This window comes from Ranitomeya imitator, chromosome 8 (assembly GCF_032444005.1).
Source record: "Ranitomeya imitator isolate aRanImi1 chromosome 8, aRanImi1.pri, whole genome shotgun sequence".
NCBI classification, from domain to species: Eukaryota; Metazoa; Chordata; class Amphibia; order Anura; family Dendrobatidae; genus Ranitomeya; species Ranitomeya imitator.
Window position 1 is genome coordinate 178333016 of NC_091289.1, and position 26560 is coordinate 178359575.

General features: G+C 42.1%; 1 protein-coding gene across 1 annotated transcript in view; it reads left to right on the forward strand.

Annotated features, from left to right (window-relative positions):
• The window catches only part of COL24A1 (collagen type XXIV alpha 1 chain), a 261918-nt gene that overhangs the window by 75146 nt on the left and 160212 nt on the right, over positions 1–26560 (forward strand). The window contains exons 8-10 of the mRNA XM_069737975.1: positions 9928–9972; positions 20339–20392; positions 25085–25129. Of these exons, the coding sequence (XP_069594076.1) occupies positions 9928–9972; positions 20339–20392; positions 25085–25129 (144 nt within the window). The remainder of the gene's footprint in view (positions 1–9927; positions 9973–20338; positions 20393–25084; positions 25130–26560) is intronic.

The window sequence follows — 26560 nt, forward strand, 5'->3', positions numbered from 1 at the left end:
GATTCAATGTTACTGGTGGCGGGCACTTGGCACCCCAGTCCAACACTGGCCATCAATACATGAATATAATATCATGACCACCATCAGTACATAAATACAACACCAAAAACCAGTACATGAGTGCATCACTAGAACCACCGTCTGTACATGATTACTTGATTAGACCCATCATCAGTACATGAATACTGCACATGAACCATTATCAATATATGAAGGCACCACCATAATCCCCACCAGTACATGAATACAGCACCAAAACTATAAATGGTACAGGAATACAGCTCCAAACCCACCATACTCTTATGAGATGGCACAGTGCTTTATTATTATAGCCTTGTAGTATGGAAGTTGAGATTGTAATCATGTACATATGTAGTAATCCATTAAAAGTACATGGATACAGCACCAGAACCACCACCAGTATATGAATGCAGCACCCAAAACCAACATCAGTACATTAATACAGCACCAGAAACACTATAAGTACATAGATACAGCACCACAACCACCATCTGTATATGAATTCCACATTACAACATCATGAGTACAGAAATACAGCACTAGAATCATCATCAACTTGTCAACGGCACAGTGCTTTATTAACGTAGCCATGTAGCATGTCATCTGCCAATGGATTGTTACATCTATACATGATCATAAGCAATAACTGTACATGGATAAACCATGAGTACCACCATGATTACTTTAAAACATCACGAGAACCATCATCAGTATAGTAGTACATAACTAGAATTACCATTAGTACAGTAATACAGCACTAGAACCATGATCAGTACAGTAATATAGCACCAGAACCAACAATAGTACATGAATAGCACCAGAACCACAATTAGCAAATGAATACAGCACCAGAAGCAGCTTCAATGCAGGAATACATCACCAGGCCCATTATCAGTACATGAATACATCACCAGGACTAATAACAGTACAGGAATACAGAACCAGATCTATTATCAGTATATGAATGCAGCACCAGAGTCATCTAGGCAGCTAGTCTCTAAAGACTTTTCCCTTCTTTGGCCTTCTGCAACACATCCCAATATGGTGGCCTCTGCATAAAAATATGTGTCCCTTGATAATTTCCCCTCACTGTCTTCCCTGGGCAAAATATGTCCCCCGCACTGTCCTTCTTATGATTCATTGCCTCTATGCTATTCTCTCCTATAAAATATAAATGTAAAATTGTGTTCAGTGCTGAACCTACGCAGCACGCTGGATCAGTAGGTAGTTGTGATGCCTTGAAAATGCCACCAAGGATAACATCTACAAGGATATGTTCTCCTTGTGTCTGCATGTCTTTCCTCATGGTTCTCTGCGAAAGTATACCTATAGGGAATCTATATTGTGAGCCCCAATGGGCACAGTGATGATGATGTCTGTAAAGTGCTGTGGAATATGATGGCGCTATATAATTGAGTAGAATAATAAATAAACCTTTGCAGTTAATATTATGGAACTATGATTAACATTTTTCTATGGCTCTTGGCATATTTGCACCAAGTAAGCTGGCTGTGACAGGGTGTCTGTGTTTTTTGGGATAGTATGTGGCTAGATTGCTGCATTTCCAGGATAAAATAATTAGTTGTTTCATAGAAGTGTCAACATAAAAGGGTGACATGACAAATCGTTTTCCTGTATGTTGGAGTAGCACTGAGCATGTAAAGGCAGAGTTCAGGAATGTTAATGACCAGGATATAATGTTTCTACTTGTTTATGTTGACAGTTGTTGATTGTTACTTATTAGATTGTTGCAGGTTTTGCTTTGTTTTGTATCTACATATGGACAACCCAAAAATAGCCTTTTCCCTGTGACTTTTTTTTTTTTATAACCTTTATGTTTATTATTTGCGGCCCAGTTAGTTTGTCTATTTGCACTACAGTGATCTGTTCTATTATGGTTCGCTTCCAGTTATTTCAAGGCTTTTCATGCAACGGACGAAATTGTAACTGTGTTCATCTGAACCATTGTATACTGTGGAGGTCTTGTGTATATATATGATGTGTCTGATATTGCAGCTCAATTACTCAAATAAGACTTAGATGTAATACCAGATATTGCCAATGTGCAATGGTGGCGCTGTTCCTGAGCAAGAAATTTTTTTTTCCTGTATCATACCACCCATTTAAGTCATACTGAACTGGTGGTGAATGGCAAAGCCCCCAAATTTCCATCTTACTTTTTTGTTGTGCGGCCTGCAAATGACTGTTCTATTGGCTGACAAAACTGTGCTGTGGTTGCATCAAGTTGCACAAATCTACTATATAAAGCTGAATGTGTGTGTGTGTGTGTATGTATGTATGTATGTATGTATGTCCGGTTTTGGCATCTGCACCGCCGCAGCTACAGCCACAAAATTTTGCACAGTCACACGTCTGGACCCCGAGAGCGTCATAGGCTATGTTGTGAGGCGAAATTTTAACCCCCGCGCGTTCCAATTCACCAAACAATTTTGCCCCTATCTACATAATGGGGAAAAAAGTGAAAGGAAAAGTGTTGGAGGCGTCGCAGCCACAGCCACAAAATTTTGCACAGTCACACGTCTGGTCCCTGAGAGCATCATAGGCTATGTTGTGAGGCGAAATTTTAACCCCGCGCTTTCCAATTCACCAAACAATTTTGCCCCTATCTACATAATGGGGAAAAAGTGAAAGGAAAAGTGTTGGAGGCAAATTGACAGCTGCCAGATGTGAACAAGGGGGACTTAAAGAGTGAGAGCGATGGCGCCAAAGAGTATATACCGTACAGTTGCTAAGGTGGGGCCCCGACATGGGATACTCACCACACACGGGGATATGGACACACACAAAATGCGCCACACACTACCACGTGCTTGAACGCATATACCACCCTCAGCACACATTTCACCACACATACACCAACCTCGCCACATAAAAGTCGAAACACAAAAGTCGCCGCTCAAAACTCGCCACGCGCAAAACTCGCCACATGCAAAAACTAGGCTCACGCAAAACTCGCCACAAGTGCAAAACTCACCTCATGGAAAACTCGCCACACGCAAAACTTGCACACACGGAAAAATTGCCACATGTACAAAAGTTGCAGCACATGCAAAAGTTGCCTCACACACAACTTGCACATACTCAAAAGGCACCACACATAAAACTCGCCATGCGCAAAACTCGCCATGCGCAAAACTTGCTGCACACAACTTGCTACACTAACCTGTCACATGCAACTCGACACACAAAAAGTTGCTACACGCATGTTGCCACACAAAACTCATCTCACAAAAGTCGCTACATGTATGTCGCCACACGCAACTCAACACACACAACTTGACAAACGAAACTCGCCCTAAAACACACACAAGTCTGGGTATATACACATAGGAAAGAAAATATGCGGCACTCACCCCAATTCAGCAGTGGAAAGCGTGAATTTTAATGTAAAACATAAACAGATAAAAATCCGTTACAACATCAGGTAAGCAGGAGGGTGCGGTGTTAGAGCTTTTTTTTTCCTGGCTTCTGCAAGTGGTATCGCTCTAGTGCCGTCCTGTTCTACAATTCTATGCGGTATAACACACAAGTCTGGTATTATCCTTCAAAAATAAAAATTAGATTAATAAGCAGACAAACTACAAGAGCAACAAATGTACCATATAGGAAATACGGCAGCTGTCAGTCACATGACCTGTCTATTATGTGTATGTGTGAGCTAATATATACTGCCAGGGGGGAGGGCTTTCTGTTGGCTGGGGATTTATCAGGCTGCCAATTTAGCTTACAAATACTGAGGTAAAAATACTGAGCAAATAATGTGTGAACGAGGTCTAATACAGGAGGAGATGACACACAGGTATATACTATATACAGGGGAGATGACACACAGATATATACTATATACAGGAGAGATGACACACAGGTATATACTATATAGAGGAGATGACATACAGGTACATACTATATACAGGAGGAGATGACACACAGGTATATACTATATACAGGAGCAGATGACCTACAGGTGTATATACTATATACAGGAGGAGATGACATACAGGTATATGCTATATATAGAAGATGACATACAGGTATATACTATATACAGGAGGAGATGACACCCAGATATATACTATATACAGGGGAGATGACACACAGGTATATACTATATACAGGAGGAGATGACATACAGGTATATACTATATATAGAAGGAGATGACATACAGGTATATACTATATATAGGAGATGACATACAGGTATATACTATATACAGGGGAGATGACACACAGCAGGTATATTATATGTACAGGGGAGATGATATACTATATACAGGAGATGACATACAGGTGTATACTATATATAAGGGAGATGACAAACATGTATATACTGAGGTGAAAATGAAAAGGTGTGAGTGCAAAATGAGAGGAGTGAGGGAAAATAGTGGAGTGATCGGAAAATGACAGATGTGAGGTCGAAATGACAAGTGTTAGGGGGGAATGAGAGGAGTGAGGGAGAAAATGAGAGGTGTAAGGGAGAAAATGAGAGATATGAGGGGGAAAATGAAAGATGTGATTGGGAAAATGAGAGGCGTGATGGGAAAATAAGAGAAGTGAGGTGCTATAACTAACCACAGATATTTACTATGCCCAGGCAACGCCGGGCTCTTCAGCTAGTCGATTTATAAAATCAGGGTCATAACTATTTTGGGTGTGGGAGCTGCAGGTACACCAGGGCCCTGGAGCCTAGGGGGGCTCAAAAAGTTATTTTAGCCCATGTGAGAAGATCAATAGTATGAAATACCCTTTACATTTGGGGGGCCCTGACAAGGGCAAGAAGGAAGCTGTCCTCAGGACATACTATTAAAGGGGGGCTCTGAAACTAACACCAAGTCAGTTCTAAATCTGTAATGTAATAATCCAATTGCTTTAATAATGTAGTTCAATTAAAAATTCCCCACCCTTCCCTCTAACTGCATTATTTTTTTTATCAACTTCCGGTTTGATGACATTTTGTATGAGAATCCCTAATAATAATCTTTATTTTTATATAGCGCTAACATATTCTGCAGCGCTTTACAGTTTTGCACACATTATCATCGCAGTCCCCAATGGGGCTCACAATCTAAATTCCCTATCAGTATGTCTGTGGAATGTGGGAGGAAACCCACACAAACACAGGGAGAACATACAGACTTCTTGCAGATGTCGTCCTTGGTGGGGTTTGAACCCAGGACCCCAGCGCTGCAAGGCTGCAGTGCTAACCACCGCGCCACAGTGCTTGCCCCAGTGCATGCTGGGATACTCAACGGCATATAACCAGGGGGCAGAGGCTGTGGATCACAAATGGTTCTTTCTTTTAAGTACAACATTGTTTAACCCCTTTATGAACGGAGGTGTTTTCGTTTTGGCGTTTTCGTTTTTTGCTCCCCTTCTTCCCAGAGCCATAGCTTTTTTTTTAATTTTGTGTTCAATATGGCCATGTGAGGGCTTATTTTTTTGCGGGACGAGTTGTACTTTTGATTGACATCATTGGTTTTAACATATATACTGTAAAATGGGGAAAAAAAATCCAAGTAGGGTGAAATTGCAAAAAAAGTGCAATTTCACAATAGTTTTTTTGTTTTGCTGTTTTACTGTGTTCACTAGATGCTAAAACTGACCTGCCATTATGATTCTCCAGGTCATTATGAGTTCATAGACACCAAACATGTCTAGGTTATTTTTTATCTAAGTGGTGAAAAAAGATTCCAAGGTTTGTTTTAAAAAAGCTCGCCATTTTCAAATACCTGTAGCGTCTCCATTTTTCGTGATCTCGGGTTGGGTGAGGGCTTATTCTTTGTACGCTGAGCTGACATTTTTAATAATACCATTTTGGTGCAGATACGATCGCCCGTTATTGCATTTTAATGTTATGTTGCGGAGACAAAAAATACGTAATTCTGGCGTTTTTACTTTTTTCCATTACGCTATTTAGCGATCAAGTTAATTCTTTTTTTATATTGATAGATTGGCCGATTCTGAACGCGCCGATACTGTCTTTTTATTATTGTTTTATTTTGAATTGGACAAAAGGGGGGTGATTTGAACTTTTATGTTTTTTTATTTTTTCTTATATATATATTTTTTTTTTTTTTACTTTTGGCATGCTTCAATAGCCTCCATGAAAGACTAGAAGCTGCCATAACCCGATCGGCTCAGCTACATACATGCGATGATCAGATTACCAGGTGGCACTCATAGCAATCTGCCAGTGATAACCATAGAGGTCTGCTGGAGACCTCTGGTTGGCATGCCAACCCATCGGCGACCTGCGGTCATGTGACATGGGCGCCGATGGGCGGGATTTCCGGTATGCTTGCCAGTAGCGCGTGTTAAATGCCGCTGTCAGAGTTTGACAGCGGCATTTAACTGGTTAACAGCTGCGGGTGAATTGCGATTCCTGTGCAGCTGTTAGCGGCACATGTCAGCTGTTCAAAACAGCTGACATATGCCAGAAAGATGTGGGCTCATGGCCGGAACACACATGAAAGGGAGGGTGTCCGACATTGGCGTACTATTACGCCCGATGCCGGAAAGGGGTTGAAAACAGGCAGGAATATACTACATCCCAGGCTGTCCTGTCTGTCTCCTCTCTTTTGCTTTCTCCTCTGCCCAGGAGCTGTGGTATGATCAGACCATGTTCCTGCATGGTCGTACACGACCATTACACAGTACACAGCATGGGCACATTTATAAGATTATCTCAGCACAGGAACATTTTATTTAATCACATCCAATTGTGGAAATTATTAATATTCCAAGATCTATTGATTAAAGGGGACAACCCCTTTTAATGTGTAATTGCATAACAGAATCTCAGCACAACTTGTAGAAATGTTTACAACAGCATCAGAATTCGGTATATAGCTGTGGTATATAGTTTAGGTTTTACAAAAAATAATGTCATTTATGTATGCAGCCCTGGGGTATAATACAGGATGTAACTCAAGATCAGTAATGTAATGTATGTACACAATGACTGCACCAGCAGAATAGGGAGTGCAGCTCTGGGGTATAATACAGGATGTAACTCAGGATCAGTAATGTAATGTATGTACACAGAGACTGCACCAGTAGAATAGTGAGTGCAGCTCTGGAGTGTAATACAGGATGTAACTCAGGATCAGTAGTGTAATGTATGTACACAGTGACTGCACCAGCAGAATAGTGAGTGCAGCTCTGGAGTATAATGCAGGATGTAACTCAGGATCACTACAGGATCAGTAATGTAATGTATGTACACAGTGACTGCACCAGCAGAATAGTGAGTGCAGCTCTGGAGTATAATACAGGATGTAACTCAGGATCAGTAATGTAATGTATGTATACAGTGACTGCACCAGCAGAATAGTGAGTGCAGCTCTGGAGTATAATACAGGATGTAACTCAGGATCAGTAATGTAATGTATGTACACAGTGACTGCACCAGCAGAATAGTGAGTGCAGCTCTGGAGTATATATAATACAGGATGTAACTCAGGATCAGTAATGTAATGTATTTACACAGTGACTGCACCAGCAGAATAGTGAGTGCAGCTCTTGAGCAAAGTGACACTGAACATGGTATGAAAATTATATCTATGCAGAATTAAAGGGCTATAAATGCTGTGTGACCTGTAGACGGCACTACAAGGACTGATGAATTATCTTGGACCCATTACCCTTTAGGGTAATCCTTCACCAAATGGTTAACATTTTACGTTATGAAACCTTGGCTGATTCTTGTTTCCTTAGTATTTGGTCAGTATTTTACATCAGTATTTGTAAGCCAAAACCAGGAGTGGGTGATAAATACAGAAGTGGTGCATATGTTTCTATTATACGTTTCCTCTAATTGTTCCACTCCTGGTTTTGGCTACAAATACTGATGAAAAATACTGACCAAATACTGCGAGTGTGACAGCAGCCTAAAGATGATAGTTACTATCTGGGCTGTCCATGAAAATGTTACATTTTAAGCATTTCAGTAAGGTACCTCTAATCAATAGCTGAACCATGAAGATCCTTTAGTGCTACTCTTCTCACACTGCTTTTAGCTAAAAAAAAAATCTTGAATGTGTTATTTCCTCTCATCTTGTTCCAAGCGTTTCTTCTGATGTACTGTCCCAAACATAGAGCACTGTAAATCATGTACTGTATATTCAATGCCAGATGCTGAGCATCCCCGCAATTAAGTCATTTTCACAAGAGGCAAATATAATATTTAGTAAAATGACTCTTAACTGGGATCCAACGTATTGAGATAAATGTGGAGTCGCAGTGTATGCCCCAATACCCAGATTAGAGGTGAACGTTCACTCGACCCACATGCACGCGATCTATGGAATTGGGCCGCAGATGCTTCTTTAGGTCATTTTAGGTGTTTCTGCACATGTTCATATTATGTCTTGTTCCACCTAGAAGTTCACTGAAGCCAGAGGTACGCCAAATGTTGCATGTTGCTTTGTATTATCAAGAACTGGTTAAATCGCCTGGGGACATATGGAGCTGTATGTGTGAGCACTTGGGCTTCTTGTGGCTCCTCTGAGACTTTTTGTGACTTAGTGCAGCTTGTGTCCGTACGTAGATGACGTCGCTGCCATTTGTATGAAGCCTTAGGTTGGAAATGGGGAAAACATAAAGTTGCAGAACTTCCATAAAGCTGGTGATACCTACTGCACACCAACTAGAGTGGATCTGTCAAACGCCATGTGGCCCTAACCTCAGCCTCCATATCTTATTAGACAAGAGGCAGGGGATAAACTGTGCCTACTGGTGATGGCCACTGAGATGGACGGAGAGGAACTGGTTACTTGCCATGGGTTAGAAAAGATATGAGAAAAAACCTGGGAAGGGCAAAACGGGCAACAGGGTTTTATCTGGGTAGATGGTTTGGTAAAGAATATGCATTATCGTGCTCACTTGGTCGGGTTGTGTTAACACAATCACTGAAAGTGACTTTGGCTGCTGCAGAACCTCAAGGATGGAATCAAAGGCTCTGGAAACAGGTTAAACTGCCCTCAAATAATGATGAAAAAGCAGGAATCAATTTCTGCTGTTTATTAGTCAACGCGTTTTGAAGTTTCATACAGTGATTTTATTCTGATGAAGAAGTTTGGAACCTCGAAACGCGTTGACCGCTAAACCGCAGAAATTGATTCCTGCCTTTTCATCATCATTCCACAGCAGCGGAGTTTCATCCATATTGTTTCCAGTGTTTGATTTGGGTATCAGCGGACATCCCAGTGCTCCGTCCTCCCCCCCAAGCTTAACTTCTGGGTGCAATCATGGGTGATGTACACACAATTAAGGTTGTCCACCGTGAAATAATGAACTGCTAATGAGCAGATGCAGAACCGTGTAGACACTGCCAGCCAAAAAAGGTGAAGAACTTTATAAAATGATCCTAATTTCCTCCAGAAACATCGCCAGTGTTGCCACTGGACTGTGTCAGCTGCTGCAGCTCAGCACAGTTCATACGAACAGAGCCGAGGTGCAATACCGGTCACAACCTGTGGACAAGGATGGCGCCGTGTCTGGAGAAAAACAGAAACTTTTTTAGAATTTCATATAACTTCTTTGAACCTGTTTGCACACTTGCTGGTTTCCCATTATTTGTAATCTAAAATAAATGGGAAAAGGAGATTGTTCAGAATATAAGCTTCCAATTGATTCCAATATTTGTCATTGAAACATACAAAGAAACCAACGCGACTCAAGCACAAACGCATATTGCATACTGAATAACAGAAGAATAATTTGACTAATTAGATGTATTCTTTATAGAATTCACGGCATTTGATGATTTTATCCTCAAGAGCTGGGACACATTTTTTTTTTATAATAAGGAAATTACTTAATTACTAGACTCATATTTTATGATGTGCACTAGCACTGGCTTTATATTGTGTTTTATTCTCTTTATAGGGCCCAAGAGGTTATCCTGGCCCACCAGGCCCACCAGGAGAGAAGGTATGTGCTGACATTTCTATAATGAGTAGGGGGTACAGAATTATTCGTGAGTTTATTGAACATGGTGGTGAGGAACCTAGTGCAAAGATTTCTAGAGAGCCCCAAGTAATCTAGTTACACCACTGGCGTTGGCTCTCCCAGCTGAAAGAAAGATTGGGCATGTTGAATTTCAACATGCCCCATTCATTCTTTACACAGGAAAAAAAATATTTGCCAGAAGTGCCTGACAGTTGCAGATTCCTCTCTCCTCATTAGAAACACATTAACATTCAGCTCACGGTGCATGTGTATGGGAGAGTCCAAAGGAAATGCAGTCGATAGGATGAGCCGAGAGCTAGCCAAGGTATATGGGCACCTTCAGGGGGCTTCCACATGGGACAGAAAAAATCTGCCAAAGCAAAACCACATGTGTACGGACACAGGCAGGAGAGGAACAGTATATGGGCCCTTTGCAGACTGATATCTCATCATTTGCATGTTTCCACCTGCTTTGGAGGTGATAGTGGCCCCATTATCCTTTGAGCCCCTGTGGGCCGCACAGATTGGATCACTTGTATGTCCACCCCTGTGTAATATCAGGATTTTGCAGCAAATTTGTGATGGAATTTACTATGGATTTCAACTTTTTACATTGGAATGAGTCAAATTTCCCCCCCGGAAAAATTTTGGTATGTATGATTTGGGGACAATAGCATCATCGCTTTCCTTATTCTTCGATTTTAAAGAGGCTGTCAACTACTTTTACACTGATAACCCATCCTTAGGATAGGTCATCAATGTCTGATCGGTCGGGGCCTGACACCCAACACCTCGCCGATAAGCTGTTATCGGTGTCAGCCGACGGCCACAAGTACTCACTTGTTGAGCTGGCTGTCTCCTTATAGTGGTCGCGGAAGGGTACTACACATCCATCTGCTATACAAAGCAATAGGTGGCGGTGTGCAGTAATAATCCCCCGACGCTACACGTAGACCGCCAGCTCTGCAAGTGAGAACTTCCGGCCACTGATAAGAGCTGATCGGAAGGGGTGCCGGGTGTCGGACCCCGGTCAATCACACATTGATCACCTATCCTAAGGGTAGGCCATCAATGTTTATTTTGTACTTTACAAAGCATTATTGAAAATGTCTGCTGGGTTTTTTTCTTTCTTCTTCTATTTTTTCATTAAAATTGTTTTTAGCAACTTCCAGTATGTGCTAAAACAAGTCGAGGTGTGCTTCAATTAATAACAAGGCAGACGTTATTGAAATGAATTGGCAAGCAGCTGTACATTGCCTTGAGCCTTGACTCATTTCTGTGTAGATGAAATAAATTAGCACCAAAGTTCTTGTTAATCTTCTGAACGGATCACGGGGCTCTGCGCTCCTATGGGGGTGGGCTGTCTTTATAATACCTGCCATGTGCCATTAATCACTGCTCCAGTCAGATCATTACGGGAGAAAAACCAGAATAATAATCACCGCTGCTCTCAATCATGTCAGGCATCCACTTTCATTTTCTAGATCCTTTTTGCACAAAACTACCCACAAATGGCAGTAAAATAGCACTAGGCGATTGCAGTGTTCCCCTAGGCTTTATCCGCATGATGCGTTTTTGCTGTACTTTTTCTTCAAATAAAACCTGCTCTCTTGGCAGTAAAGAAGCTGCTTACAAAAAGCAGATTTTACTGCATTTTTACTGCTTTTTTGTGCATTTGTGGTTATGATTATATAGGTCATGTGTCTAACGTAAATGTTTAATAAATTTAGTTTTATTTGCCCAAAAAGCAACAAAAACGCATGGTTGCATCTTTTTCCAGCATTTTTCCACTTTCTCAATGCTTTCTATGGTGAAAAACACGCTGCAAAAAGACTGAAAAAATTTACATACTGCAGTAATCAAAAACTCAGCAGTCTTCCAATTCAGTAAGAAAAAAAAACAATCAGTCATGCGCTTGAGATTTCTGAAGTCCCGCAGCTTTTGCTGGTCCTGTAAAACGCAACTTTTAATTTGCAAACTCAACATGTCAGCAGAGCCTAAAAAGGGAAAGAAGTTTTTTGCTTTTCACTTGATTATTGGTAACTTTTCTTTCCCGTGGGGCAATGAAGCAAATTTCCTTGGGCAAATATGCCATCTAGCCTAAAGGTGTCCATACACATGATATAGCTGATGGCCAAAAATTTTCCTTCAAGTCTTTCCAGACTTCTCCATTCACACGAAAGCTCGTCTTGAAGGAAGAAAGTCGCTGCCAGACAGAAATAATAATTGTCTCCTCTGATACCTGTTGGGGAAGAATAGGGAGGCCCCCATAAAAGAGTAGGGAGGCCTCCCATTAAAGATTAGGAAGGCCCCCCATAAAACAATAGGGAGGCCTCCTATAAAAGAGTAGGGAGTTCCCCAGAAAAGAGTACGGAGGCCTACCATAAAAGAGTACGGAGTTCCCCAGAAAAGAGTACGGAGGCCTACCATAAAAGAGTAGGGAGGTCCCCAGAAAAGAGAACGGAGGCCTCCCATAAAAGAGTAGGGAGGTCCCCAGAAAAGAGTACGGAGGCCTACCATAAAAGAGTAGGAAGGTCCCCAGAAAAGAGTACGGAGGCCTACCATAAAAGAGTACGGAGTTCCCCAGAAAAGAGTACGGAGGCCTACCATAAAAGAGTAGGGAGGTCACCAGAAAAGAGAATGGAGGCCTCCCATAAAAGAGTAGGAAGGTCCCCAGAAAAGAGTACAGAGGCCTACCATAAAAGAGTAGGGAGTTCCCCAGAAAAGAGAACGGAGACCTCCGATAAAAGAGTAGGGAGTTCCCCAGAAAAGAGAACAGAGGCCTCCCATAAAAGAGTAGGGAGTTCCCTAGAAAAGAGTATGGAGGCCTCCGATAAAAGAGTAGGGAGTTCCCCAGAAAAGAGAACGGAGGCCTCCCATAAAAGAGTAGGGAGGTCCCCAGAAAGGAGTACAGAGGCCTCCCATAAAAGAGTAGGGAGTTGCCCAGAAAAGAGTAGGGAGGTCTCCCATAGAAGAGTAGAGAGGCACCCATAAAAGAGTAGGGAGGCCTCCCATAAAAGAGTAGGGAGGCCTCCCATAAAAAGTAGGGAGGCCTCCCATAAAAGAATAGGGAGGTCCCCAGAAAAGAGTAGGGAGGCCCCCATAAAAGAGCAGGGAGGACCTCAGAAAAGAGTAGGGAGGCCTCCCATAAAAGTGTAGGGAGGCCTACCATAAAAGAGTACGGAAGCCTCCCATGAAATAATATGGAGGTCCCCAGAAAAGAGTAGGGAGGCCCCCATAAAAGAATAGGGAGGCCCCCCATAAAAAAGTTTCTCAAAAGTTGTTGGATGTGGCTGACATCAAACTAATGTATATTGCCGTGACTGTGACGGCGATTGCCAGCAGGGGCAGATATATCATTGGTGCAATCACACAGGGGCCCAAGAAGTGGAATTGTGCTTTATGATGAGTTATTGAACATCACTGGGCCCATATATTGTTCTTGCCCAGCGGTCCTCTTCTGTCTTCATGTATTATGGTAGCATTGAAAAATTATGTGAGCGTTACCACCCTTCTCCCCCAAAAGAAATTAGACGCTGTTTTCCAATGGCAGTAATGACAGTCTAGTCTCCTCCCACACTCCAAAAGAGATAGCGATAGTGATTTTAGATTGTGAGCCCCAATGGGAGCAAGGAATGATGACAATTTGTGTAAAGCGCTGCAGAATATGTTGGCGCTATTTAAAGGGAACCTGTAACCTGTTTTTTTGCTATGTTATCTGACAGCAGCATGATATAGGGGCTGAGACCCTGATTCCAGCATTGTGTCACTTGCTAGTCTGCATAGTGTAATTCTGATACAACTGTAGGGGTTCTCCTTGGCCATGGTGTTCTTCGGGGACCCTAAACATCACATACAGGTGTCCCCGGGTGCTTGTACATATGTTAGTTTGAATTATTGCCGCTCTCAGACTGCGTTCTGCCGCATATTGGAACAAGTTCGGACGTTTTGTTTTCAGGATGAATAAGCCTGATGTGTTTAGGAAAATCAACTCTTATTTACTAGATCTTGTAACTACGTACAACAGGCAGAAGGTAAAACACTGGAATTCTTCATCTGACTATTAATCGTGGGTACACTTCAACTGTGAGAGACAGAATCTAAAAATAAAAAGGAGAAAATCACATTGTAGGATTTTTAAATAATTAAATTCCATTTTATTTAATGAAATAAGTATTTGCTCACTGATCAACCAGCAAGAATTCTGGCTCTCACAGACCTGTTAGTGTTTCTTTATGAAGCCTCCTACTCTGCGCTCATTACCTGTATTTATTGCACCTGTTTGAACTTGTTACCTGTATAAAAGACACCTGTCCACACACAATCACACTGCAACCTCTCCACCATGGCCAAGACCAAAGAGCTGTATAAGGACACCAGGGACATAATTGTAGACCTGCACAAAGCTGAGATGGGCAACAGGACAACAGGCAAGCAGCTTGGTGAGAAGGCAACAACTGTTATTAGAATTATTAGAAAGTGGAAGAAACACAAGATGACTGGCAATCTTCCTCGGTCTGGGACTCCATGCAAGATCTCACCTCATGGGGTAAGGATGAGTCTGAGAAAGGTTAGGAATGAGGCCAGAACTACACTGGATGACCTGGTCATTGACCTGAAGAGAGCTGGGACCACAGTCTCAAATATTACCGTTAGTAATACACTATGTCATCATGGATTAAAATCCTACAGGACACGCAATGTCACCCTACTCACACCAGCACATGTCCAGGCCCTCCAAACAGAGGTAGCATGGGAGAAGGTCATGTGGTCCGATGAGACCAAAATAGAACTTTTTAGTATCAACTCCACTTGTGTTTGGAGGAAGAAGAATGATGAGCACAACCTAAAGAACACTGTCCCAACAGTGAAGCATGGTGGAGGAAATATCATACGTTGGGGGTGTTTTTCTGCAAAGGGGACAGGACAACTGCACCATATTAAAAGGAGGATGGATGTGGTCATATATTGTGAGATTTTCTCCAACAACCTCCTTCCGTCAGTAAGAGCATTGAAGATTGTCTTCCAGCATGACAATGACCCTAAACACACAGCCAGGGCAACTAAGGAGTGGCTCCGTAAGAAGGTCCTGGAGTGGCCTAGCCAAGTCTACATACCTGAACCCAATAGAAAATCATTGGAGGGAGCTGAAACTCAATGTTTCCCAGCGACAGCCCCGAAACCTGAAAGATCTGGAGAAGATCAGTATGGAGGAGTGGGCCAGAATCCCTACTGCAGTGTGTGCAAACCTGGTCAAGAACTACAGGAAACGTCTGACCTCTGTAACTGCAAACAAAGGTTTCTAATCTATGCCAAATAATAAGTTCTGTTTTTCTATTGTATCAAATACTTATTTCATGCAATAAAATGCAAATTAATTATGTATCAATCATACAATGTGATTTTCAGAATTTTTTTAGATTCTGTCTCTCAGAGGTGAACTGTACCTACGATAGAAATTACAGACCTCTCCATTATTTGTAGGAGGGAAAACTAGCAGAATCGGCAGTGTATCAAATACTTATTTTCCCCGCTGTACACAGCATCAAGCTTAGTACAGCGATCAACTGCAGAGTCAGGTCCTCGTCACCTGTGCGGGCCCAGCAGTGGCAGCAGTGTGATGAGGTCAGTAGTGTGCTGACCTCATCATGCCGCTGCGCGTCGGTGCCGGGGCTATTGGCCGCTCCCCTATCCCAGTCCTAACTATCCTAGTCCTAATGTTCAAATGTATTCTGGTCTAAAAGACGCCTTTGAATTTAGGAAGAAGGGAGCGTCGTCTCCTAGACAGCTCCGTGGGCCGCAACGAATCCTTTTGGCGGGCCGCATCTTGTGGAGGCCTGCTTTAGCGGTTGCTTCACAGGAAAGCTGAGTGTGCACAATGCTGACATATGTTGCCAATCTAATTTCCTATTTCTGGGAGATTTCAGTCTCTTAAGAAGCCGCACTGATGGAAATTGTGTACGTTCATGGCTTTCTTAAGAAATAGTTCTTTCAGCGCTCAGACATTTTACACATAAGTGCACAATAAACTGTAGATAAGATCGGAAATCTTTATGGAAAGTTCAGGGCTTTGATGTGAGTTTCGGGCAGCTTTTCCTAACTATATTATGCTACCAAAATCCCCATCTTCCATGTGTCAGCAATGCGTTCACACCCTCTTATATTGGTATTTATGAGACTGGAAAGGAAAACTCCTTCATGATTTTTAGACAGGCACCACTAAAAAAGTAAAAACTAATAAATCCTAATACTCAGTCGTTATTTACGGCTAAGGCCTGTTTTAGATAGTCATAATATATCCGTATCTTATCAAACACATTATGGCTGCACTATCGAGACCTCTCTGCAGTTCTAAACTGAACACAGGTCACTGTAGAAGCCTAAGTATTAGGACATAAGTCTTAGTCACTGAATTCAGGTTTTCCCTTCAGTTTCACTAACCCCAGTGTATAGCTTCTGGCCCCACTGCCCCCAATAGATAACATCGGGCCCCTCGCCCCCGTTGTATTACATATCGCCTCATTTCCCTCTGTGTATAACATGATCCGACACCATTGCCCCCAGTGAATAACATCTGGCTTCATTGGCTCCAGTGTATAACATCCGCCCCATCTACCCCAGTGTATAACCTCTGACCCCTCTCCCCCGTTGTATAACCTTTGGCCCCCCGCCGTGCCATCTGCCTAACCTAACGTGACGAAACCGGCATTGATACCAGCACGGTCTTGTAATAGGAGCAAATGATGTAACAGTCCGTTCATGACGTTTCTTCCATCTTAAATCTTCCCCTACAACCTGTGAGTGATATTACTGAGAAGTGGAAGGAACCGCAGCAACTCAGCCACAAAGTGGAGACCCCGTAATGTTACAGAGGGGGATCACCGAGTGCTGAGGAGTAGAGGGCAGAAAAGTCACCAACGCTCTGATGACTCCATCACTGCAGCGTCCAAACCTCCTCTGGTAATAACATCAGCACAAACTCTGCACCCCTGCCGGGAGCTTCATGGCCGAGCAGCTGTATGCAGCCTTACATCACCAAGCACAATGCCGAGCGTCGGATGGAGACGTGTAAAGCCACCACCACTTGACTCTAGAGGAGGCGTGTTCTGTGCAGTGATGGATCATACTTCTCTATCTGGTGTCTGATGAACGAGTCTGGGTTTCGTCAATGCCAGGAAAACGTTACCCGTCTGGCCGCAGTGTGCCCGCTGTTCAGTTTGGTGGAGGAGTATAATGCTATGGGCTTGTTATCAGGGGGCGGCCACAGCCCCTTAGTCCCAGTCAAAGTAAATATTAATGATTCAGCACAATACATTGTGGACATTTGTAACTAACAGCTTTGTGGAAATAGTTTGGGGAAGACCCTTCTCTGTTACTCGTGATTATGCACAGAGTCCATAAAGGCATGGTTGGAGGAGTCAGGTGTGGAACAACATGACCGACAGCACACAGGATGGACCTCAACTGATCGAATACTCTTAGGATGAACTAGAACAGAAATTGTGAGCCCGGACGTCAGTGTCTGGCCTCGCAAATTCTCTTCCGGATGAAGGGGCAAAAACTCCCACAGACACCTCCAAAATCTTGTAGCAATCCCCCCCAGAACAATGGAAACTGTTGCGGCTGTAAAAGGGACCGACTCCAAAAATAATGTCTATGGATGTAAAAAAAGGAGAGCATAAAAGCCCTTGTAGGTGTCACAATGATTTTGTCCATAAAGCGGTAGTCCAGTTCGATAGAACTGGAAAATATTTGAGTATTGCGGCTGGTAATGTCACAAGCTCATAGTCCTCTCCTAATGACTAGATGTAACGTTTCCCAATGAAGACTTGGTCATCCATTGAATATAATGAGTTAACTATGTGGCCTTCGACATTAATTTGATGGAAGCCAACAGAAGCCGTCAGTGATGCTTCCATTTCCTAATGATTTTGCAACTTCTTCCTAGTGATTAGCAGGGGACACAGAAGGTTGACCCCACAACAGGAGATTTTAATGGCCTAGACATGCTCTGAATGCCTATGGAGGGATTACACCTATAAGCCAACTGTTAAAATAAAATGGTAGAATTGGGAAAACATTTGCCACCATGACTCCTGTGGTCTCCGTCATAGGCCCTGCCATGTGATGAACAAGGCAAACCTTCTAACTTACTACAGACTGAAAACCCCTCTTTTTGCCAGTAACTACAGCCCCGTGTTCTGCTCGATGTCAAGGTCTCCATCATATATCAATGTTTGCCTATATATTTCAGCAGAAATCATTGGTTACAGTAGCTAGAAGATTTTATATTTTATTTTCCATTTACATGTCTGCTGTTCACTTATTAAATCAACCACATTAACTGTGGCTTGGCGGACGCATTGGAAGTAAAACAAGATGCCAAGTTTAACAGAGCCAGTCACGTTATAGACGGCACCGGTGTGCCAAAATCCTAATGATGCATATGTCTCGTGAGCCGGGAGTTCACACATCCTCATGTATACTTCTATGCTTCATTGGATTATATTTCAGGCTGGAGATTTCTTTTTAATACCAGACTTTGCTTTGGTTTACAGACAGGAGTTCAGTTCAGATTTGTTAGTGAACATATGCATTCACATTGAGGAATTGCACAATGGGATTCCTTGGTTGCGCCCATACACTAATATACAGTGGCATGTAAAAGTTTGAGCACCCTGGTCAAAATTACTGTTATTGTGAACAGTTAGGCAAGTTTGAGATAAAATGATCTCTAAAAAGCCTAAAGTTAAAGATGACACATTTCCTTAGTATTTTAGTAAAAAAATATATATGTATATTGTCATTTTTTACATTTTAAAAATTGCAAAAAAGGAAAATGGGCAAATGCAAAAGTTTGGGCAGCCGGCATAGTTAGTATCGAATAGCACCTCTTTTTGCTAGTATCACAGCTTGTAAATGCTTTTTGTAGCCAGACAAGAGTCTTTCAATTCTTGTTTGATGGATTTTCATCCATTCCTCCTTGGAGAATTCTTCCAGTTCTGTGAGATTCCCGGGTCGTCTTGCATCCTCTGCTATTTTGAGGTCTAGCCATATTTTCAATGACGTTCTGATCAGGGGACTGTGAGGGCCATTGTAAAATTTTTAGCTTGGTCCTTTTGAGGTCATCTATTGTGGATTTTGACTTGTGTTTAGGATCATTATCCATTTGTAGAAGCCACCCTCTTTTCAACTTCAGCTTTTTTACAGATGGTGTTATGTTTCTATCAAGAATTTTCATTAAATCCATTCTTCCCTCTACCCATGAAATGTTCCCAGTGACATTGGCTACAACACAACCCCAAATCATAATTTATCCACCCCCATGCTTAATGGTTGGAGAGATGTTCATTTTCTGAAATTCTGTGCCCTTTTTTGTCCATACATACCTTTAACTATTGAGGCCAAATAGTTCTATTTTAACCTAATCGATCCACAGGACTTGTTTCCAAAATGCATCAGGCTTGTTAAGATGTTCTTTTGTATACTTCTGATGGTGAATTTTATGGTGAGGATGCAGGAGAGGTTTTCTTCTGATGACTCTGCCATGAAGGCCATATTTGTGCAGGTGTCTCTGAACAGTAGAACAATGTACCACAACTCCAGAGTCTGCTAAATTTTTCTGAAGGTATTTTGCAGTAAAGCTGGGGTTCTGATTTGCCTCTTTAGCAATTTTACGAACAGCTCTCACTGAAATATTGCTTGGTCTTCCAGGCTTTATCTTGATCTCCACTGTTCCTGTTAGCTGCCAATTCTTAATTATCACAAGAATGGGGGTCCCGTGACCCCTTTAAATTGAGTAGTGGTCTAGCATGCACATTGCCTCTCTATTTAGTATTTAGAGGACTGATGGAGATAGCTGAGCGCTGTACTTCCATTTTTCTGTCTGTACCATAGATTTTGAATGGAAAGGTGGCACGGCGTGCATTTCAGGCGTACGTATATTGTTCCTTTATATTATATTGGAAAACACAACATAACACAGTGAATAACTTTTATATGCTAAAATGGAGAAAAAAAACTTGTAGCTAAAATTGCTAATTAAAGTAATATGAGTAGAAATCAATGGAAATCTCCTATGCCAGCCTTCTAATGTTTGCACACAACCAGTCCTCAGCGCAGTGGTATTCTTATATTAATCAGGGCTTTATTAGGATGTAATTAGAAGCACAGTGTATAAAATGGATACAGTGAAAGGAGCAAGTGTTCCCACATGTAACCAGGATGCAGTAACTGTTCATATTGCAACATGGCATTTCCTTTCCAGGTGTCTGCTACATATTATACACAAAGTGAATCCATTGTTGTCATTAATGGTAATTATGTTTTTCTTATATTCTCCTTCTAGGGCATTCCTGGGTTGGATGGCAACGTAGGGGCACACGGTTTCCCTGGCAGGCAGGTGCAGTAACTATGCTTAACCATTATGGGCTGAGTATGAACAGCCATACAGTGTGACAAATGACAGCGTTGTAATACTTAAATATGACTTTTATATGAGATGAGGGCAAAATGAGAAATCCAGGCAAAAATCCTATTCAGAAAGTTTCAGAGAACAGTGAATGGCCGAGCATACAAGAGCTTCTCACAAAATTAGAATATCATCAAAAAGTTAATTTATTTCAGTTCTTCAATACAAAAAGTGAAACTCATTTATTATATAGAGTCATTACACACAGAGTGATCTATTTCACGTGTTTATTTCTGTTAATGTTGATGATTATGGCTTGCAGCCAATGAAAACCCAAAAGTCATTATCTCAGTAAATTAGAATACTTTATAACACCAGCTTGAAAAATGATTTTGAATTCCGAAATTTTGTCCTACTGAAATGTATGTTCAGTAAATGCACCCAATACTTGGTCGGGGCTCCTTTTGCATCAATTACTGCATCAATGCGGCGTGGCATGGAGGCGATCAGCCTGTGGCACTGCTGAGGGGTTATGGAAGCCCAGGTTGCTTTGAGAGCAGCCTTCAGCTCGTCTGCATTGTTGGGTCTGGTGTCTCTCATCTTCCTCTTGACAATATTCCATAGATTCTCTATGGGGTTAATTGGAGTTTGCTGCCAATCAAGCTCAGTGATACTGCTGTTTGTAAACCAGGTATTGGTACTTTTGGCAGTGTGGACAGGGGCCAAGTCCTGCTGGAGAATGACATTTCCACCTCCAAAAAGCTTGTTGGCAGAGGGAAGTATGAAGCGCTCTAACTTTTCCTGGTAGACGGCTGCGCTGACTTTGGTCTTGATAAAATACAGTGGACCTACACCAGCAGATGACATGACTCCCCAAACCATCACTGATTGTGGAGACTTCACACTAGACCTCCAGCAGCTTGGATTGTGGCCTCCACTCTTCCTCCAGACTCTGGGACCTGGATATCCAAATGAAATGCAAAATTTAATTTAATCTGAAAACAACCTTGGACCACAGTCCAGTTCTTTTTCTCCTTGGCCCAGGTAAGACGCTTCTGGCATTGTCTATTGGTCATGAGTGGCTGACACAAGGAATATGACACTTGTAGCCCATGTCGTGGACACGTCTGTGTGTGGTGGCTCTTGAAGCAATGACTCCAGCAGCAGTCCACTCCTTGTGACTCTCCCCCAAATTTTTGAATGGCCTTTTCTTAACAATCCTGTCACGATATGAACTGACCCAGCAGGGGGTCGTTCAGCGGATGGCACAACACACGCACAATGGCATGGTAAAGGGAAGAGGAAGGCCCTATCAATAGGGAATGAAGGATGTACACCTCCTGAGCTCCAACCTGAGCGTGTCCCTGCACTCCCCTAAGTGGGTCCTTCCCCCCACCGCCATCAGGAATCTCGTCCCTCGCTGTCACCTCGTACTGTACTGGCTAATGCACTGGCTGGCAAGGGCACTACTGCAGATGGTACAACACAGGGGACAGTGACAAAGATAAGACAGATGAGGTAAAAACACCAAACTTAGCTTAACAACATTCTCTGCTGCAAAGCATCGCACAGCAGAAGAAAGGCACCTGGACCAACTCCACGAAACCAGCAGATTCACCACTGCAGCCAGAGAGCTCCTTACTCCAGGCTTGGTCAAAATAAATTGCTCTATCACCGACAGTCAGGTGAGGCATCAGGTGACTATTTAAAGGATGGTGGGAGTGGTCGCCATCCACATCAGCTGACCTAGCAACTCTGCAATTGCAGTACACAGCCAGCAAGGGAAATTGACATTAACCCCTGCTGGCCTGAAAAAAAAGCTACATTTAAGTCATAGTGCAACCAGAGCTGCCACGCGTCCAAAAATGGATCGTGACAAATCCTTTCAAGGCTGCGGTTATCCCAGTTGCTTGTGCACCTTTTTTCTACCACACTTTTTCCTTCCACTCAACTTTCCATTAACATGCTTGGATACAGCACTCTGTGAACAGCCGGCTTCTTTATCAATGGCCTTTTGTGGCTTCCCCTCCTTGTGGAGTGTGTCAGTGACGCCTTCTGGACATCTGTCAGGTCAGCAGTCTTCCCCATGATTGTGGAGCTACTGAAACAGACTAAGAGACCTCTTTGAATGATTAGGAAGCCTTTGCAGGTGATTTTTGTTAATGATTCTAATTTATTGAGATAATAACTTTTGGGTTTTCATTGGCTGTAAGCCTTAATCATCAACATTAACAGAAGTAAACACTTGAAATAGATCACTCTGTTAATATATGAGTTTCACTTTTTTTATTGAAGAACTGAAATAAATTCCCTTTTTGATGATATTCTAATTTAGTGAGAAGCACTTGTATAGGGTTGTGTGATTTTGTATATATGGCTTGTAGCACAGGTCAATTATTGAGATGCTGTTGTTACATATAGATGTCTACAAATTTGTACAGCAAATCGCCTCACGCAAACAGTTTCCAACTTTTCAAATCTTTTTTATGCCAAAATTCTGGTGCAAAAGCTAAAAGGTTGCATAACATTCCAGTATACAATGGTTAAAGGGGATGTCCAAGACTTAGTATACAATGCTTAAAGGGGAAGTCCAGGACTTAGTATACAATGGTTAAAGGGGATGTCCAGGACTTAGTATACAATGCTTGAAGGGGATGTGCAGGACTTAGTGTAAAATTCTGAAAGCGAATGTGCAGGACTTAGTATACAATGCTTAAAGGGGATGTGCAGGACTTAGTATACAATACTTAAAGGGGATGTGCAGGACGTAGTATATAATTCTGAAAGCGGATGTGCAAGACTTAGTATACAATACTTAAAGGAGATGTGCAGGACGTAGTATATAATTCTGAGAGCGGATGTGCAGGACTTAGTATACAATGCTTAAAGGGGATGTGCAGGACTTAGTATACAATACTTAAAGGGGATGTGCAGGACGTAGTATATAATTCTGAAAGCGGATGTGCAAGACTTAGTATACAATACTTAAAGGGGATGTGCAGGACGTAGTATATAATTCTGAAAGCGGATGTGCAGGACTTAGTATACAATGCTTAAAGGGGATGTGCAGGACTTAGTGTCAAATTCTGAAAGCGGATGTGCAGGACTTAGTATACAATGCTTAAAGGGGATGTGCAGGACTTAGTATACAATTCTGAAAGCGGATGTGCAGGACTTAGTATACAATTCTGAAAGCGGATGTGCAGGACTTAGTATACAATGCTTAAAGGGGATGTGCAGGACTTAGTATACAATGCTTAAAGGGGATGTGCAGGACTTAGTATACAATTCTGAAAGCGGATGTGCAGGACTTAGTATACAATGCTTAAAGCGGATGTGCAGGACTTAGTATACAATTCTGAAAGCGGATGTGCAGGACTTAGTATACAATGCTTAAAGGGGATGTGCAGGACTTAGTATACAATTCTGAAAGTGGATGTGCAGGACTTAGTATACAATTCTGAAAGTGGATGTGCAGGACTTAGTATACAATTCTGAAAGTGGATGTGCAGGACTTAGTATACAATGCTTAAAGCGGATGTGCAGGACTTAGTATACAATTCTGAAAGCGGATGTGCAGGACTTAGTATACAATGCTTAAAGGGGATGTGCAGGACTTAGTATACAATTCTGAAAGCGGATGTGCAGGACTTAGTATACAATGCTTAAAGGGGATGTGCAGGACTTAGTATACAATTCTGAAAGTGGATGTGCAGGACTTAGTATACAATGCTTAAAGCGGATGTGCAGGACTTAGTATACAATGCTTAAAGGGGATGTGCAGGACTTAGTATACAATGCTTAAAGGGGATGTGCAGGACTTAGTATACAATGCTTAAAGCGGATGTGCAGGACTTAGTATACAATTCTGAAAGCGGATGTGCAGGACTTAGTATACAATGCTTAAAGGGGATGTGCAAGACTTAGTATACAATTCTGAAAGCGGATGTGCAGGACTTAGTATACAATGCTTAAAGGGGATGTGCAGGACTTAGTATACAATTCTGAAAGCGGATGTGCAGGACTTAGTATACAATGCTTAAAGGGGATGTGCAAGACTTAGTATACAATTCTGAAAGCGGATGTGCAGGACTTAGTATACAATTCTGAAAGTGGATGTGCAGGACTTAGTATACAATGCTTAAAGGGGATGTGCAGGACTTAGTATACAATGCTTAAAGGGGATGTGCAGGACTTAGTATACAATGCTTAAAGCGGATGTGCAGGACTTAGTATACAATTCTGAAAGCGGATGTGCAGGACTTAGTATACAATGCTTAAAGGGGATGTGCAGGACTTAGTATACAATTCTGAAAGCGGATGTGCAGGACTTAGTATACAATGCTTAAAGCGGATGTGCAGGACTTAGTATACAATGCTTAAAGCGGATGTGCAGGACTTAGTATACAATCTTAACCCCTCTAACACGATGTCGCTGCTAGCAAGTGTTCTTTAGATACATTTATGACAATAACTTTCTTCCTATAAGATACAAACTTTCAATTAATAAAATGTGTGGGAGTTTCTTATCCTGGAAGTGTTCCCCGACCAGAGTAACTAATAACGATGAGACTGATTGTGGGTTAGTGGTTTTCACTAGAGGCGACATATTCATTGTATACATGAGAGAATAACACAACCGTCTCCATAGGAAGCTCTGACATACTGTATCTTTTATAACAGGGCTTAGCAGGACCAGAAGGAATCCCAGGCCCTAAAGGGATTGGAGTAAGTCTCTGCATTTTTTGGCATGTGTGAAGTGTTTAGATGTAATGATCATGTGTGATGCCTGGTGACTGATAACTACAGAACGTTGACTTAAGGAAATGTCACAAAGAAGGGAATATTTCCATTCAAATACCTATGATTTTTAATGGGACATTAGACAGGAGGAAGAGGATTGATATTTGCTTCAAAGCGTAAGCCATGTCATTTCTGAATGTAAAAAAACAAAGATTAAAAAAATAAATGTTCTGCCTGGGGCACATTTTGGATATAGAAAGCCGACGAAAGATTCAGAAGATTACGGTATGTTCAGAAAATCATATGTGTATCTTCAACCAGTTGATCGCATGCAACAAATTTTCCAGGCTGGTCCAGTGTCCTCAAGGTGAATCTCCAGATTTCGAGATCACGAACAATAGCAATCAGATCCTATTAGAAATGTCAGAATCACTGGTACGTTCGATCATCAGAATTCTGGCTGCAGATAGATTCTCCATGACACTTCAGGGTATTGCGAGAAAAGATCAAAATAAATGGCGATATGGTTTTACTGAATTGCAGTTTATATAAATATTTAAAGGGACTCCACAGTTGGAGTGTCACTTTAATTGCAATAGTAATGGATATTCCCATCCATAATGGGCCATCACTGGGGGGGCCCGACCTCTACAAATTCTATTTTAGGGCTATTTTGTCTTCAGAGTGTTTTTTTTTTCTGCTGGTTCCTGAAACAGGAGCATTGCCCTGCAACGACCATTAGATGATGGCAAATTGTAGTCATATGACTTTAGTGAGGCTAAATTCAGATGAGAGCTGAACTTCCCAGACCAGTCGTGTCCACAAATTGCGGCCGCAACTGGCTCCGTGTGCTTGTCCGCATGATGAAAAAGGTGCAGGAGCTGCCTACTATTTCGTAAATCAAAACAGACTAGCGGATGTTGTGAATTTTTCCACGTGGACCTGAGGTCAATGTGGACAATTGCCCATGTGGTCTAGCATATGGACTAATATTGGCCAGTGTGCTGTCCTTTTGCAGTAGATTGGGCACACGGACTGCACTCAGAACACAAATTCTTTCATGTGGACTTAGGTTCAGACTGGCGTATTTGACAGTCCGTATACAGACCACAATACCTGGACTGACTGCAGGTCTCCCAACCATACATGCGCCTCGTCTGAAGCCTATGAAGCGGTAAGTTTGAGTCGAGAGTCCTGTGGTCAGTCCGGGTATTGTGGTCTGTATACGGACCTTGAAATATGGTCATCTGAGATAAGATTCCCATTTAATTGTCCATTGCCTTTAGTGAATAAAGTATTTATATACATTTGTAGTTGCACAGCTGGGAATCCTTCAGACCACATTGTTCACCAAGAAGGTGTCAAGAGTTTTCAGACCCTTCTGAGGACATTGTGCTTACGTGAGACCACCATATC